At 41.6% G+C, this 16,143-nt stretch overlaps 1 protein-coding gene and 1 non-coding gene across 2 annotated transcripts in view; one reads left to right on the top strand and one right to left on the bottom strand.

Annotated features, from left to right (window-relative positions):
- LOC124712368 overlaps positions 1 to 16,143 on the top strand; it is a 69,810-nt gene that overhangs the window by 7,840 nt on the left and 45,827 nt on the right. Inside the window, exon 2 of the mRNA XM_047242663.1 lies at positions 5,646 to 5,786. Coding sequence (XP_047098619.1) covers positions 5,646 to 5,786 — 141 coding nt within the window. The remainder of the gene's footprint in view (positions 1 to 5,645; positions 5,787 to 16,143) is intronic.
- Trnat-agu lies at positions 4,211 to 4,282 on the bottom strand. Its single transcript has one exon. It is a non-coding gene; the product is annotated as a tRNA-Thr (tRNA).

The raw sequence follows: 16,143 nt of genomic DNA, 5'->3' as shown, positions 1-16,143 counted from the left end.
AAATTGCATTTCCTGAAAAGTTTGTTTTTTTAAGTTTATGTACCTTTTCCTTAGATTCTATGAATGCTACAGTTATGAAATTTTGTACACATATTTCTGTAAACCGAATAAGCGTTGTCTCAAGAGAAAATTTTGAAATTCTGATTGGAAGTTGAGATGTGGGGCAAAGTGCTTGGAATTTTGCATGAATTTAAAATTATGCTTGTCGTACTATAATTAAAAAATTATGAAAATTCTCCTATTTGACCTATTCCAAAAACCTCATGAGAGAAGCTTATAACATATAAAGAGATGAAACCGAGAAATTTTTGTAGAAATCTCTTGAATACTTTCTGAGAAAAAGGAACACACATTATTTTTTGAAAATAAAACTTCAAATTTCGTTAAAAAAAAGTTGAATATATATAATCAAACGATTTTACATGTAAATGTGTTACTTTCTTGCAAAGCTTGGTACAAAATTTCAATGCCATGTCTCCAAAACTGTGGATTTGGTGCATTTTTGAAATAGTGTGTGTTTTTCATCAACGTCCCGCCTTAAGACTTTAATACCTTTAAAACTATACTAGATATTAGTAAATGGTTTTCAACATGCGATAAGATAACTCATTAAGTTTTGTTTCCTCTTTCATACGCATCAACATGTGCACCTCTAGAGGCATATATAATGTGTTTTGGAATTATATTTCTCTCCACGTCTGAGTCAAGATATCCACGGCGACATGTTCAGATCCAATGTGAATGCGTGCTGTAGCTCTCTAGCCTTAATTCGGCACACCAAATTATTTGTAAAATCCCACAGAAAGAATAGTTGTGTAAGGTCAGGATATCGTAGTGGCCATCGAATTAGACCACCTATACGGGAACTTATCATCCAGAAATAGAAATATATTTATGCCTCAGGAGGATGGTGCAATTAGTGGGGTGGTGCCCCATCCTGTTGGAGTATGACATCAGGTTGCAGGTGTTCCAATTGTGCACATTCTTGCAACATGCCCAGGTAAACACCACCGTTGACAGCAGACTCGATTAAAAAGAATGGACCAATGTGGCAATTGTGCCTCAGTCCGTGCCAAACATTGACCTTGGGACTGCCTCATTCCATTTCATGTGTTTCACGAGGACACTGCGAATGTCATATACGAACGTTATGGCAATTCAGCTTGCCGGATACATTAAACGTCGCCTCACAGAAGAAACAAGTCTTTTCCAAAAGGTCATTGTTTGCGTCAGTCTTGCCTATCATAACCACTGAAAAATGGTCGCGCAGAGGATTGTCCGTAGGGTTTAATGCCTGAACCAGCTGCACAGTAAACTCTTCTGCAAGACATTGTTTATTGTTGATCGTTTCATTTGCAGCTCTCTGGCCGCCATTCGCATCGATTTTGTCGGACTCCTTGCAAACGCCTGGCGCATCTTGTCCACGTCGGCTTCTGAAACAGATGTCCCCGCCCTTTTTATAGCGAACACTATCTGTTTCCATAAACGACCTATGCGAAGCCCGAATAGATGACCGGGACGGTGCTTGCCTTCCATATCGTGTTCTAAAATTTCGTTGCACTTGGGTATCGGAAGTCGTCTGTATGAATCAAGCCACACACTCAGCTTTCTCTGTGGCGTCCGCAATTCATCAGTTTTTCAAGTTCAGTTTTACTTAAAATTGCGGCGTTTCGAAGACAAAAAAATTTTAGGACAGTATCTTATCACATGTTGAAAGCAATTTTTTAATATACAGTATAGTTTCCAAGTTCTTAAAGTATTAGTTTGTGGACACACCGTATTACTGTCCCCTCGTAAGACACGTCAAATTCTCACGGAACGTGGTACCCACCCGCCTTTCGGAGACGTAGATCTTCTTTAGCATTACAAAGAAGACTTCTTACATCTGTCGATGAGAGCGAAATACTGAGTATATCATGTTACCGGTCATTTCGGATACTAGGGCAGCATAGGGTAGATAAGCGATTCTGGGCTTCCCCTTCCCTGTCTCAGTCTCAACCTCTTGCTCAGGCGTTCTTGATTTTACTGCAATGCCTGCTCAAGTTGACGATACGAGTAGCCATTCCTTAGGAACACTGTTCGTCTGTGTTGCCATTCTTAGGCAAAGGTCTCCTTGTCTGAAAGTGTTCGAGCCCATTCAACCAGAGTCTTTAGACCCGAATTTCATGGTGACTGGTGGTACTGACTGAAGGCTTGGAGGTAGAGGTCAGTGTCCGTGGGTTTCCTATATACTCTGGAATGTGTCCGCTTTTCTCATAACACGTCGAGAAAAGGTAGCAGGCCCTATTTCTCACTCGGAAGCACATCATTAGAGATGATTACAACCTGTGGTTAACTTGAAGGTACACTATGTGATCAAAAGTATCCGGACACTCCCAAAAACATACGTTTTTCATATTAGGTGCATTGTGCTGCCACCTACTTCCAGGTACCCCACACCAGAGACCTCAGTAGTCATTAGACATCATGACAGAGCAGAATGGGACGCTCCGCGGAAATCACGGACTTTGAACGTGGTCAGGTGATGGGTATCAGTTGGTCATACATCTGTGCGTGAGATTTCCACACTCCTTAACATCCCTAGGTCCACTGTTTCCGATGTGATAGTGAAATGGGAACGTTAAGGGACACGTACAGCACAAAAGCGTACCGGCCGACCTCGTCTGTTGACTGACAGAGACCGCCGACACTTGAAGAGCGTCGTAATGTGTAATAGGAAGACATCCATCAAGACCATCACGCAGGAATTCCAAACTGCATCAGGATCCACTGCAAGTACTATGACAGTTAAGAGGGAGGTGAGAAGACTTGGATTTCGTGGTCGAGCGGCTGCTCATAACCCAACGCCTCGCTTGGTGTACGAAGTGTAAGCATTGGATGAGTGACAAGTGGAAAAACATTGTGTGGAGTGACGAATCACGGTACACAATGTGGCGATCCGATGGCAAGGTGTGGGTATGGCGAAAGTCCGGTGAACGTCATCTGCCACTGTGTGTAATGTCAACAGTAAAATTCGGAGGCGGTGGTGTTATAGTGTGGTCGTGTTTTTCATGGAGGGGGGTTGCATCCCTTGTTGTTTTGCGTGACAGTATCACAGCACAGGCCTACACTGATGTTTTGAGCGCCGGTCGCTGTGGCCGAGCGGTTCTAGGTGCTTCAGTCCGGAACGCGCTGCTGCTACGGTCGCAGGTTCGAATCCTGCCTCAGGCACGGATGTGTGTGATGTCCTTAGGTTAGTTAGGTTTAAGTAGTCCTAAGTCTAGGGGACTGATGACCTCTGATGTCAAGTTCCATAGTGCTTAGAGCTATTTGAACCATTTGATGTTTTGAGCACCTTTTTGCTTCCCCCTGCTGAAAAGCAATTCGATGATGGCGACTGCATCTTTCAACAAGATGGAGCACCTGTTTATAATGCAAGGCGTGTGGCGGAGTGGTTACACGACAATAACATCCCTGTAATGGACTGGCCTGCACAGAGTCCTGACCTGAATCCTATGGAACACCTTTGGGATATTTTGGAAAGTCGACTTCGTGCCAGGCCTCACCAACCGACATCGATACCTCTCCTCAGTGCATTACTCCGTGAAGAATGGGTTTCCATTCCCCAAGAAACCTTCCAGCACCTGACTGAATGTATGCCTGCGAGAGTGGAAGTTGTCATCAAGGTTAAGTGTGGCCAACACCATACTGGATTCCAGCATTACCGATGGAGGCCGCCACGAACTTTTAAATCATTTTCAGCCAGGTGTCCGGATACTTTTGATCACATAGTGTACGACGTTACGATGAACGAAAAATAAATGTCCTTCCACTCGGTGCAGCAAGTACTGATAGAGTCGCAGTCTTATTCTTTCAAGCGTTTATCAGCAAAAATTGTTCGACAACGCCCTTGGAAGGCCTGGACTGTCCTTGACTGAACTTTGTGGACTGCTAAACCTGTGTGTAGCGAACTAATTGCACAGCCTACGAACGACATGAAGATTTAACGACAAACTCTTCTCCTGATTGTTCCTTCTTCCAACTTGCGCTACGGAACTTTACCGCAGTTCATCTGACAAATTGTGCACGGTCACCATTCGACCAAGCTGTTTGTCCTAGCTGCTACCTTATAATCTAACACCATCAAATCAAACTATATGGTTCCAGAAACCTTTTCAAGTCTCAAACTTACAACGTATTCATGCAGACTGAAGTTACAAATGAAAATTTCTACCAAGGCTAGGATTCGAACCTGGGTTTCCTGTACACTAGGCAGATGCGCTAACCACTACGCCACCCTGGCGTAGTAGCTTAGCGCTACTGCATGGACTACCGAGCACGTCTCCTTCGTCAGTCCAAATTCCCATTGACGCCTCAGCCCACTTGGTATTCCCAGCTTTGATATATATTTTCATTCGTCGCTTCAGTCTGCATACATAAATCATAGATGTTTGCGACTTGAAAAGGTCTCTGGGATCATGTTGTTGTTGTTGTGGTCTTCAGTCCTTCTAGTCCAAACTATTTATCGTCCATGTTTCACTTCCATACATGGCTGCACTCCATACAAATACTTTCAGAAACGACTTCCTGACTCTTAAATCTATACTCGATGTTAACAAATTTTCTCTTCTTCAGAAACGCTTTCCTTGTCATTGCCAGACTACATTTTATATCCTCTCTACTTCGACCATCATCAGTTATTTTGCTCCCCAAATAGCAAAACTCCTTTACTACTTTAAGCGTCTCACTTCCTAATCTAATTCCCTCGGAATCACCCCACTTAATTCGACTACATTCCATTATCCTCGTTTTGCTTTTGTTGATTTTCATCTTATATCGTCCTTTCAAGACACTGTCCATTCCGTTCAACTGCTCTTCCAAGTCTTTTGCTGTCTCTGACAGAATTACAATGTCATCGGTGTTGAAGTGTTTATTTCTTCTCCATGGATTTTAATACCTACTCCGAATTTTTCTTTTGTTTCTTTTACTGGTTGCTCAATATACAGATTGAACAACATCGGGGAGAGGCTACAATCCTGTCTCACTCTCTTCCCAACCACTGCTTCCCTTTCATGTCCCTCGACTCTTATAACTGCCATCTGGTTTCTGTACAAATTGTAACTAGCCTTTCGCTCCCTGTATTTTACCCCTGCCATCCTGGGACCACATACTTTCATTTGATTAAGGAACTTATGCCTGGGTTTCAGGCAGGCTCCCCCGTTTTGTTGCAATATATTTGGAGAGCCTCTACAATGCTGTTGGAGTTCAAGGGGGAAATACCAAGTGGTTGTGAATGGGGATTGGGACTGAGGATTGTGGCGTGCTTGCGTAGTCCATGCAGCTGTGCAGTGTCACTGTGCGAGGGTGGGTTACTGATTGGTGAATCTGCCTAGTAAGCAGGAGATGCAGTTTTGAATCCCGGCCTTGGTAAAAACTATCATTCGTCTTTTCAGTCTGCATACATACGTCCAACAGCACCAACAGTCGGCTTGGCGTGACAGCATTAACCAGAAAAATGCAACTCGGCTGGTTTTACCTGTGGTGTTTTTGGTTGCAGCAGTGTTACAAAAAGCTGCTCGAGTTTCGTGACAATTGCAGTACCGCTTTTGGAGATTGTTCCCTGGTCTGTGGGAACTGATGCGTATGTTTTGGTATGCGCTGTGCAGATGTTCTCGTTTTCGCTGGACGGTCAGCGCCTGACGGAGCTGCTGCGTCTGCTGGCGGCGTCTCGCCAACGGTTCCCCGACAAGGCCGGACACCGGGCCCGCTTCCAAGCCACGGCCGTCAAGCTGCACCGCTTTATGCAGGTGAGCGCCGACATCCGTTAAAATAAAAACCAATACATCGTCACTCACTAAATGTCGTTTATACAATCATATTAAATATAAAAGCAAAATGTTCGTATTTTCTATACACAATCTAGGCTGCCAATATCTTCTGCACTAAGACGATGGATTCCCTCCGGAGTGTGGTATCGATCCTATCGTTGCCTAGGCGACGGACAGCAGCGCGGCAGTGGGGGCAGCCATATTGCGCCACTACCATAGCACTGGCGTCCACAGTACCTGGCTAGAGGGCTCTGTATATACAATTACAGATAGCGCACTTAAACTTGCTACATTATTAAATAATAGAAATAGTATATAAATAAGCACAAAGTCAATAGAATACAGACAGGAAATTATTTCCTTCCCCCTTAGTATATTACGAATGAAGATAAGCTAACTTACTTACGTTATTTTATAAGTTTGACGTTGAAAAGTTTTATCACATACTTTTTTATGTTTATTTATTTAACAGTGTTTTTTTTTAAAAAATGGACATGTTTTCTTTAAATTTTTAACTCAACACAAATTGTATTTATATTTCCATTTTTAAGCCTAGACCTCTACCATTGGTCACCGCAGGAGGCGTTGCTTACGCTTATGTGCTCATTGCTTGCTATATAAACCCAGGCAGAAGTAAATTCTTTACAGTCTCCTGCCACACCTTGGTAGACGTAACGCCACCAACAGTTGACCAGCGGGTAAAACATTATATTTACGTAACCCACTCTTATAAAAAGGTTGTTATTAGTTTTGTCTAAGATATACAGGGTGGTCCATTGATCGTGACAGGGTGAAATATCTCACGACGTAAGCGTCAAGCAAAAAAACTACAAAGAACAAAACTTGTCTAGCTTGAAGGGGGAAACAAGATGGCGCTATGGTTGGCCCGCTAGATGGCACTGCAATAGGTCAACTGCGTTTTTTTAAAAATAGGAACCCCCATTTTTTATTACATATTCGTGTAGTGCGTAAAGAAATATGAATGTTTTAGTTGGACCACTTTTTTCGCTTTGTGATAGATGACGCTGTAATAGTCACAAACTTATGGCTCACAATTTTAGACGAACAGTTCGTAACAGGTAGGTTTTTTAAATTAAAATAGAGAACGTAGGTACATTTTAACATTTTATTTCGGTTGTTCCAATGTGATACATGTACCTTTGTGATTGTATCATTTCTGAGAACGCATGCTGTTACAGCATGATTACCTGTAAATACCACATGAATGCGATAAATGTCCGTCAACCTCAATGCATTTGGCAACACGTGTAACAACATTCCTCTCAACAGCGAGTAGTTCGCCTTCCGTAATGTTCGCACATGCATTGACAATGAGCATGACGCATGTCGTCAGGCGTTGTCGGTGGATCACGACAGCAAATATCCTTCAACTTTTCCGACAGAAAGAAATCCGGGGACGTCAGTTCCGGTGAACGTGCGGGCCATGGTATGGTGCTTCGACGACCAATACACCTGTCATGAAATATGCTATTCAATACCGCTTCAAGCGCACACGAGCTATGTGCCGGACATCCATCATGTTGGAAGTACATCGCCATTCTGCCATGCAGTGAAACATCATGTAGTAACATCGGTAGAACACTATGTAGGAAATCAGCATACATTGCTCCATTTAGATTGCCGTCGATAAAATGGCCAATTATCCTTCCTCCCATAATGCCGCACCATACATTAACCAACCAGGCTCGCTGATGTTCCACTTGTCGCGGCCATCGTGTACTTTCCGTTGCCCAATAGTGCATATTATGCCGGTTTACGATACCGCTGTTGGTGAATGACGCTTCGTCGCTAAATAGAACGCGTGCAAAAAATCTGTCATCGTCCCGTAATTTCTCTTGTGCCCAGTGGCAGAACTGTACACGACGTTCGAAGTCGTCGCCATGCAATTCCTGGTGCATAGAAATATGGTACAGGTGCAAAAGATTTTGATGTAGAATTCTCAACACCGACGTTTTTGAGATTCCCGATTTTCGGCTAATTTTTCTGCTACTGACGTGCGGATTAGCCGCGACAGCAGCTGAAACACCTACTTGGGCATCATCATTTGTTGCAGGTCGTGGATGACGTTTCACATGTGGCTGAACGCTTCCTGTTTCCTTAAATAACGTAACTATCCGGCGAACGGTCCGGATACTTGGATGATGTCCAGGATAGCGAGCAGCATACATAGCACACGCCCGTTGGGCATTTTTATCACAATAGCCATACCTTAACACGATATCGACCTTTTCCGCAATTGGTAAACGATCCATTTTAACACGGGTAATGTATCACGAAGCAAATACCGTCCACACTGGCGGAAGTTGCGTGATACCACGTACTTATATGTTTGCGACTATTACAGCGCCATCTATCACAAAGCGAAAAAAGTGGTCCAACTAAAACATTCATATTTCTTTACGTACTACACGAATATGTAATAAAAAATTGGCGTTCTTATTTAAAAAACGCAGCTGATATCCGTTTGACCTATGGCAGCCCTTCAAGCTAGACGAGTTTAGTTCTTTGAAGTTTTTTCGATTGGTGCTTATTTCGTGAGATATTTGGCCCGGTCACTATCAATAGACCATCCTGTATATTGGTATTTCACAGTATGTTCGCCCTGAAGATGGTCCCTACGATGGGCTGAAAACCGTCGGCTCTAAAAATACGCGATTATGACTGTTTTCTTAGTACTGAGTTAATTTTATATCAATCGCTGTTACTCCACAACCATGTTGTCAAAACATCTGAATGATACTGTTTATAAACGGAACAAGAATATGTATTAATCTTCTATTACAAGGCTGGATAAAGGCTAAAGTCCGAAAAGTACTCCAACGTAGCATCCCTTTCCCCTATAGTAAGGCCAGTACGGTGTGACGACAGAAAACAGCAAAAATGAAGCTTAAGTTTTAAATTTCGTGTTTATAAAAACATTCACGTAAGTGGATCTTACAGAATTTCCATACTTTGACTGACACAAGAACAGTGTGTGGATGACATAGAAATAGGGGTCTCTTGCGTTTGAAAGCCGCTGAAAGAGCTGAACTCTCCGGGTCCAGATAGAATGAATCCTCATTAGGTTATATAGAGAGTGCTCTTCGACAGTGCCCGTATATTTGGTTTGTCTTTCAAGAGAATTTCTCGCCCAGTCCATATTTCCAAGCCACTCGAAGAAACAGTGCGTGACTCCCGTGCATAAGAAGCTAAAATACCGGACTCTCAAAAATGCAGACCGATATCTCTAACGTCGGTTGCTCTTGAGCATGTGCCAAGATCGAATATAATAAATTTCCTCGAGGGGAAAAGGCTTCTAGCCACAAATAAACATGGATTTAGAAATCATAACTCATGTAAAACTGAGTTTCTCACTTTCTTGCACTCTTGCGCAATATTCTGTGAAATATGGATGAAGGGCAACAGGGAGATTTCATATACAACTTTTTTGTTTTTATTTTGATTTATTTGTTTACACTGATATCCAAAATTAGAGCAACAAACAGAAATTTTACAAGTTTGCGTTTATTTTGCCACGAAAGAGTATGCACAGGTGACAGTAAAGTAGAAACAATGTACAGAATCCAGAACATAAACAACTGCATAACGCATGAAGGCAGACAAAAATGTTCGTTTTTTCCAATTTTAATGGTTTGTACACACATTCTGACAACTGTTAATATGTAAAGTATGGGGTGTGATCACCTCTGGCAGCAATCCAAAAATCGTTCAAATGGCTCTGAGCACTATGGGACTTAACTTCTGAGGTCATCAGTCCCCTAGAACTTAGAACTACTTAAGCCTAACTAACCTAAGGACATCACACACATCCATGCCCGAGGCATGATTCAAACCTGCGACCGTAGCGGTCGAGTGGTTCCAGGCTGTAGCGCCTAGAACCTCTCGGCCACCCCGGCCGTCGGCAGCAATACAGGCATGACAACGACGGGGCACACTGTGTATGATGTCATCATACTGAGGCAATTACGCCCGTTCCTCCTGCAGGGTGTGATGTTACAAAATAGAAGTGATGTTGCTATTCAATGGAAAGTTGGAAATTGAGATTTAGCTTACTGTTTTTTCAATCACAGTTGGCGTAAGAATCATGGATTGACCATTGTCATAAAATATTGCATTATGAGATGTGATTAGTTTTTACTTGCAGTTTCGCGTGGCTTGAGGCAGTCACAACTAGCGTGCTATTGATTAAGAAGTTGCGTTATCGTCTTTCTAATTACTTCATGATCGTAGATACGATCATACCCGGTTGTGAAGTTATTGTTATGACAAAAAAATTTCCTAAGGGACCAGAAAGTTCTTAAGGGCGCAAAAACAACTGTAACATCACACAAAAGAGAAACTCAATATTAAAGCTGATGCAAGAAGACGATAAAACAGTTTTCTTTTTATCAAGGTAACACGCACATTGGACTGCTGATCTTGGAGTCTGTAATATTAGCAAAATGCATAATTAAAATGAAAATAATACTGAGGAGATAATAGAAATGAGCACTGCTAAATGATTCAGTATTCCCAGAACAAATATTTATTATAACTAAAACATATATCGTACCTTAAGCTTAATACAACAATGACGGTAGATTTTTATGTCCGTATCATGTCCATTTAGCGCTCTTTTATATAGCCATTGTCTTCTTTGAGTCGCTCGTGCGTCGTCACGGTAAGTTATAACAGTTCTTTACACTTCACTCAACTCAGACATACACGTTTTTATACATTTAGTAAAAATTAGATCAGACTGCCACAAATCTGCGTCCGTCTTACTTCAGAAAAACAGTACAAGTCTTTTTAGCGCTCAAGGCTTCATTTGTTCTCCAGCGAACAAAATAGTTAAGGATCGCATATCTGCCCGTATTTTTCTGTTTATATTGCCGCCCAAAGACGACGAATTACATTATCTAGAAAATTCCACCGTCGCCATGCGACGCCTTATTATATATTAATCATTCTTTATAAACAAGTATTTGCCTTCTGGCTGAATTTGCTGTTTTAATTAAGCCAAAAATAGCGAATATCACATTGCCTCCCATGAGGAGAGAGGGAATGCCGAAGGATTACCTCGATCCTCATGTCCTCATGAGATATTCGTGATTTTTGGTGTGACATTTACATAACGTTACTGGCGTACAAAGTACATAAATTGAAATCACATTTATAAACATATATCAGATATTTATCATTTTTCAAAAAAAAGTTTTTCATTCTTTGTTCATCAGTCACTTCATTCCATAATACCAAGATTAACATTTATGTGCCTATTTAAGTTTGGTCCATATTTGCTTATAACAATAAGTGAACGTTCATTTCGCACTTCAGGGGATAGAATTCAGGAATTACTTTCTCTTGAGCTTAACAACTAATACATAAGTACAGTGAGTGCTTATTTTCACTAAACTAGAGTGGACAATGTTCGAGCATCTGTTGACTCCTTGTGGTTCAATTACAGTTTAATAACGTAGCACTACACTTCGTGATGCTTTCACTTTCTGTGTTAGCTGTCTACGGCGTTCATCATGCAGTACATCTGTCCTTTCCACTGTGGTGCCAGGAATTCATGCGGCTTCCCGGGTTTTTATTTACAATATGAAACAGAAGAAGTAGAAAATTATTAGTATAACTTATAACCTATTGGATACATTTGTTAAGGATCGGGACTGGTCTGGAGTTTAGGGTCTTCCTATAGTGCACATTCATTTTCTTTGTCCATCAAGAGACAGGATTGTAATTCATTTTAGCAGTGTTCAGGAGTGCCGGTATTAATGGCTTTAAGGTCTGAGTAATCTAACAATCTACTTGTCACTCATCTTAACTTCAACTCAAGAAAATTGCTTAATTTACATACGAAGATGTAGTCACACAAGTGTACAAATGTCTTTCCTCCAGTATGTACGATGGAAGTCATGGCGGTTAGCAGTTTAAAGTTTGGATTGTTTCGTCACCCACACGTCAGCCACTCACAGCGGCTGCACAGTGTTGCGTGAGCTCCAATACTCAGTAGCCGTTCGCGCTAAGGCTGTAACAGAGCTGCTGGTCGTAGATTGCTCCTTCTTTTTGTGAACTTCGTATCACACGAGTGCGTCGATACAAACACCTCGCGCGCGTTTCCCATCGGAGGAGCCGGACACTGAAGTTGCCTCCATACTTCTGTCAACTGCCTCCCAAGAGGCTCACAGGTAAGTGACGACGAATGTTTTAGCTGTCGCTGCACTTAGAACAACACTGAACTTTGCGTTGCACCTGTTGTCGTAGCCTTGACTTCCTTTTTTACACTTGCAGTACAACACTACCACTAGTATACAGTGAACAGTTATTTTTATTATGCACGTCGCACTTTAGTGTGCATCTTCACACAGCATTCGTGCTTAGTTCCTTCGCCGATGGAGTTCATTTACAAAACAATTAATTTTGCAGGTTTCCTCCATTGGTACAGAAAGACTTATATTCTACTATTTACAAAAGATCACTTACGAGCTAATATTTACAATTAATGGTCACTCCTTTTGTTAAGTCCAGTGAACAACTGCTTTATGAATGGACTCTTTATATCTCAAGGTTTGCTTTCACTAGTGAAACTAAAAATATTCTTTCAAACTTTCTTTTAAGTGCTCATCTCCTCATTATGAAAACTACAGGTTTCGCAACACTCGTTGCATTTATTCTTTAGTGCTCCCAAGATCATTTTCTACTGCCACGCAGCATATCTACTACTTAACGAGTACACATTTAACGCTGAATCTTTTTTCTTCCTTTTGTGCTTTCCTTTGTGCTTGCCAAATTTTTTTTATATTTGAGGGCAGACTGGATAACAATAGTTCTCCCTCTTCGCTTCATGCACTCAGCAATCGTTCTCTGTTAAAAAAAAATAGGGTAACGCGCGTCTACTATTTTTCGTATGAATGGAATTACCGACAGTTCACTGGGTTTACGCAACCGGTCCATAACAAACATTACCAAAGCTAGCGAAGTTCATCACGCTACGTGTCTCATTTCTCATAAGCACTGCTTTGCCCCGAAGCACACGTGCCTTTTACAAGTCGACCCTTAGTCTGGGTTAATGAACCAGGATCAAAAGGAACGGGCACAAGGAAAATGGATTTCATAAGAGGAGTGTCTTAGGAGACATTTTTGCAATAAAATCTGCATGTAAATAAAATTATCATAATAAACATAGGCACATATATAAATTTCAACGTCTTTCATTACAGCATGCTTTTCTACTTCTACGTCTTACTCTGGTTATAGTCAGTATTAAGTTTAAATATCACTGAATTGCTTGTTCTTTGGATTAGCCTTCAATTAGGGTATTGAATGGTTGCTAGATTACACTACAAATCTTCTGAAGATCTTTACTTGGACTTATTTATGATACAGGGGGCTTGCTGTGTGGTTATTTAGTACCTTTATTCTACTGAAATCAATTCGTCAGCTAACATTCCTCATATACTCTTTACATTGGGCTCAGATCACAGGGAAATAGTTTACTTTCATAGCAATTAATGGCCTCGTGGAGTACTTACGCTACATTATTGATGCTTCATGGTTTGCCTCCATTTGTACTGTATTTCACCTTACTTAGTTTACTACAGCTTATTGTCTCCTTGCGTGAACACATGCGGGTTACCACTTGTTTTTCCATTTAACAGCACGCTTTAACTGAACTTTAAGCTATTTCTTCTACTCCTGTCCACTGTCTGGAGTGTTTGAACATGTACCCCCTTTTTTTTTAAGCAGGTAATTTGGGCTTTTACAACAGAACTTCAAGTACTTACATTACTAAAAATAAATCTATAAATCTTCTTGTACCTTGAGAGAAGTGCTTATTTACGCATCCTTCTCCATTTCTCACCTTTACATATTTATATAGCTCCGGGCAATCGCCTCGCAAGCACTTTTTTTTCTTAATACTAACTTAAAATTAAATTGAAATTCTTGGTGCAACCCCAATTTCCTGCTTCAGCTTGTTGAAGAAATATCAGTTCAATGTCCATCACTATAAACAATTTTTTCATACATAGCATTTAATACTTAAAGTTTACATGTAATAGCCGTTACCATGTAGTCAGTGCGCTGTTCAACACAATACTTATCATTAACAGTTCACACAAGGAAATTTCCAGTACGCAAGAGGTAAGAAACCGAAACAGATTCTATCTGCAGTTGAAGCTGCGTCTGTAAACTAACTCTCTGTTTCAATGGACCAATCGCTCCCGATATGGAGCAGCCCTGAATCGGCAATGATAAAACTTTTGAAACAGAAGACACCTGTCTGAAGAGACATGATGACATCACATTGATGTTTGCTCCTGTATCAACAATGGCTGTGACAGGAATGTTGGCAATAGAAATCTTAATCGAAGCCTGGACCTGTTCATCATAAATGTCATTAATGTCTTGAGCTTCTAGGTCAGGTGCAAGGTCATCTCGTAAGTCGGTCTCATGGTCGTACCGTATCGCATTAACATACTCAGAATCAGAGTATTCGTTAGTGCCCCCACTGGAACCGGCAGCGACCTCTAGGAGGCTGAAAGGTGCTGCCTCTAATTTTCCGCAGGATGTTTAACCTGTTTGTCATTCATGGCCTTAAGTGTTTGTTCCGTTTCATATTGGTGCTGGTTATGTGGTACAAATGCCGGTGTAGAGGGGTAAAATCCACTGGGTGCATTCACTTGTGAATAAAATACTTGAGACGTCTGCTGTCGCCCGATCTTTTGGTTGCCGGCAGAATCATTTCATTGTGAAGGAAAGTTCGCATTTGGTACCGTTTGAAAATTGTTCCACGGTCCTCTATTCTGTGAAAAGTTGTTCTGATGTGCTGGGTGGCCTCCGCCTTGCCCATGCCACTTGCTATTTTTCGACCTATAACTTTGATTGTACACTGGTCCATTTGAAAAATTACCACTAGTTTGTGGAGAATTTCCATACTGCTCAGGCGCAGAATTAAAGGGTGGGTTTCCGTACTGATGTTGTACCTGGTGGTTGTAAATTGGGTGGTATCTCTGCTGATTACTGTAATTGGTTTTCTGCTTCCGTTTAAAGTTATTGCCGTTTGCGTTTTGATAACCGCTGGCAGGTTGGTAACAGCGGTCGCAGTAGCTCGCTCTCTCCTTGGGCGCATTGTTGTCCGCGTGCGATGCATTCTGCTGGCTGCCAGGGAAGAATTTGCCGCTGCCAACCTTGGAGCGCACATCCTCGCTAATTAAATCTAAGGAATCCAGCACAGAAAGGAATACATCCGTGTCTTCTTCGGACACATTTACTAATTTCTCTCTAATAGACACAGGGAGTTTGCTTTTGAGAATCATAATTACGTCCTTGGAAGAAATCGGAGAATCCCAGAATTTAATTTTTGCTAGATACTTCTCGAAGTATCGCCGGAGACTTCCATGCTTCTCATTGAAAATTTCCGCACCATACACCTCCTTCCTTAATCTTTGCTGTACCCCATTACTCCAAAATTTTGCCAAGAACATTTTCTCAAACTCTTCATAATTCCTACACGTGTCTACCATTTCCGTTCCCCATAATGCTGCATCACCAGAAATAAAGCCAGTGACGAACTGAATACGCTGTCTGTCTGTCCAGCTCCTGGGAAATATGCCGGAAAAATTCTTTAGGAACACGATGGGGTGTATTTCTCGCTTCTGCGGATGAAAAACAGGAAAAGTGCGATGCTTAATCACACTTTCCTCTTGCATTAAACTCACGATTGTGGGCGGATCATTTATTTTCCCTACTCGGGACTCAACAGGACTGTTGTTTTGCATGTAATCAGGCGGTGAACAATAAGGAGTTGACTGACATTCGTCACCGTCTAAAGAGTTGTTCCCTATAGTTTGCGTATGCGTGTGCGGATTTTCTACACAGTTTCTCAGCATTCTGACTTCGTCCACTACTTGCTGCTTCCACTCGGGAAGATCCCGTGTAAGTGTCCTCCGAATCTGTCCCAATTCAGAAACCACTGTGTCTCCCGACTTACCAGGAGCAGCTAAGATTTCATAAGTTACATCCTTGACAGTCTCCCTAAGCTCCTCCCTGACCTTCTTTTCGATAAAAATATCTTTACCCTTTATCCATTCACCGTAGTGTTCCGACAATGCCTCCGTGTGTGCTTTCACGGTGCTCTTAACCTGTTCTTCAATATTGATTGAGTCTATCTGCCTCGACAGATCCTCCACTACACCTTCAATGTCAGATACTGCATTTCTAACTGAGTTTATTTCTTTGGTAGCTGCCTGAATTTTTGTGTTTAATGTTCCAGATACTTCAGCTATTTCACTTTTCACCTGTTTCTGCATTTTCTGAATTTGATCACTGA

The sequence above is a fragment of the Schistocerca piceifrons genome, chromosome 8 (assembly GCF_021461385.2).
Source record: "Schistocerca piceifrons isolate TAMUIC-IGC-003096 chromosome 8, iqSchPice1.1, whole genome shotgun sequence".
In the NCBI taxonomy this organism is placed as follows: domain Eukaryota; kingdom Metazoa; phylum Arthropoda; class Insecta; order Orthoptera; family Acrididae; genus Schistocerca; species Schistocerca piceifrons.
The sequence above is the reverse complement of the archived record's forward strand: the minus strand, read 5'-3'. Positions and strand labels throughout refer to the sequence as shown.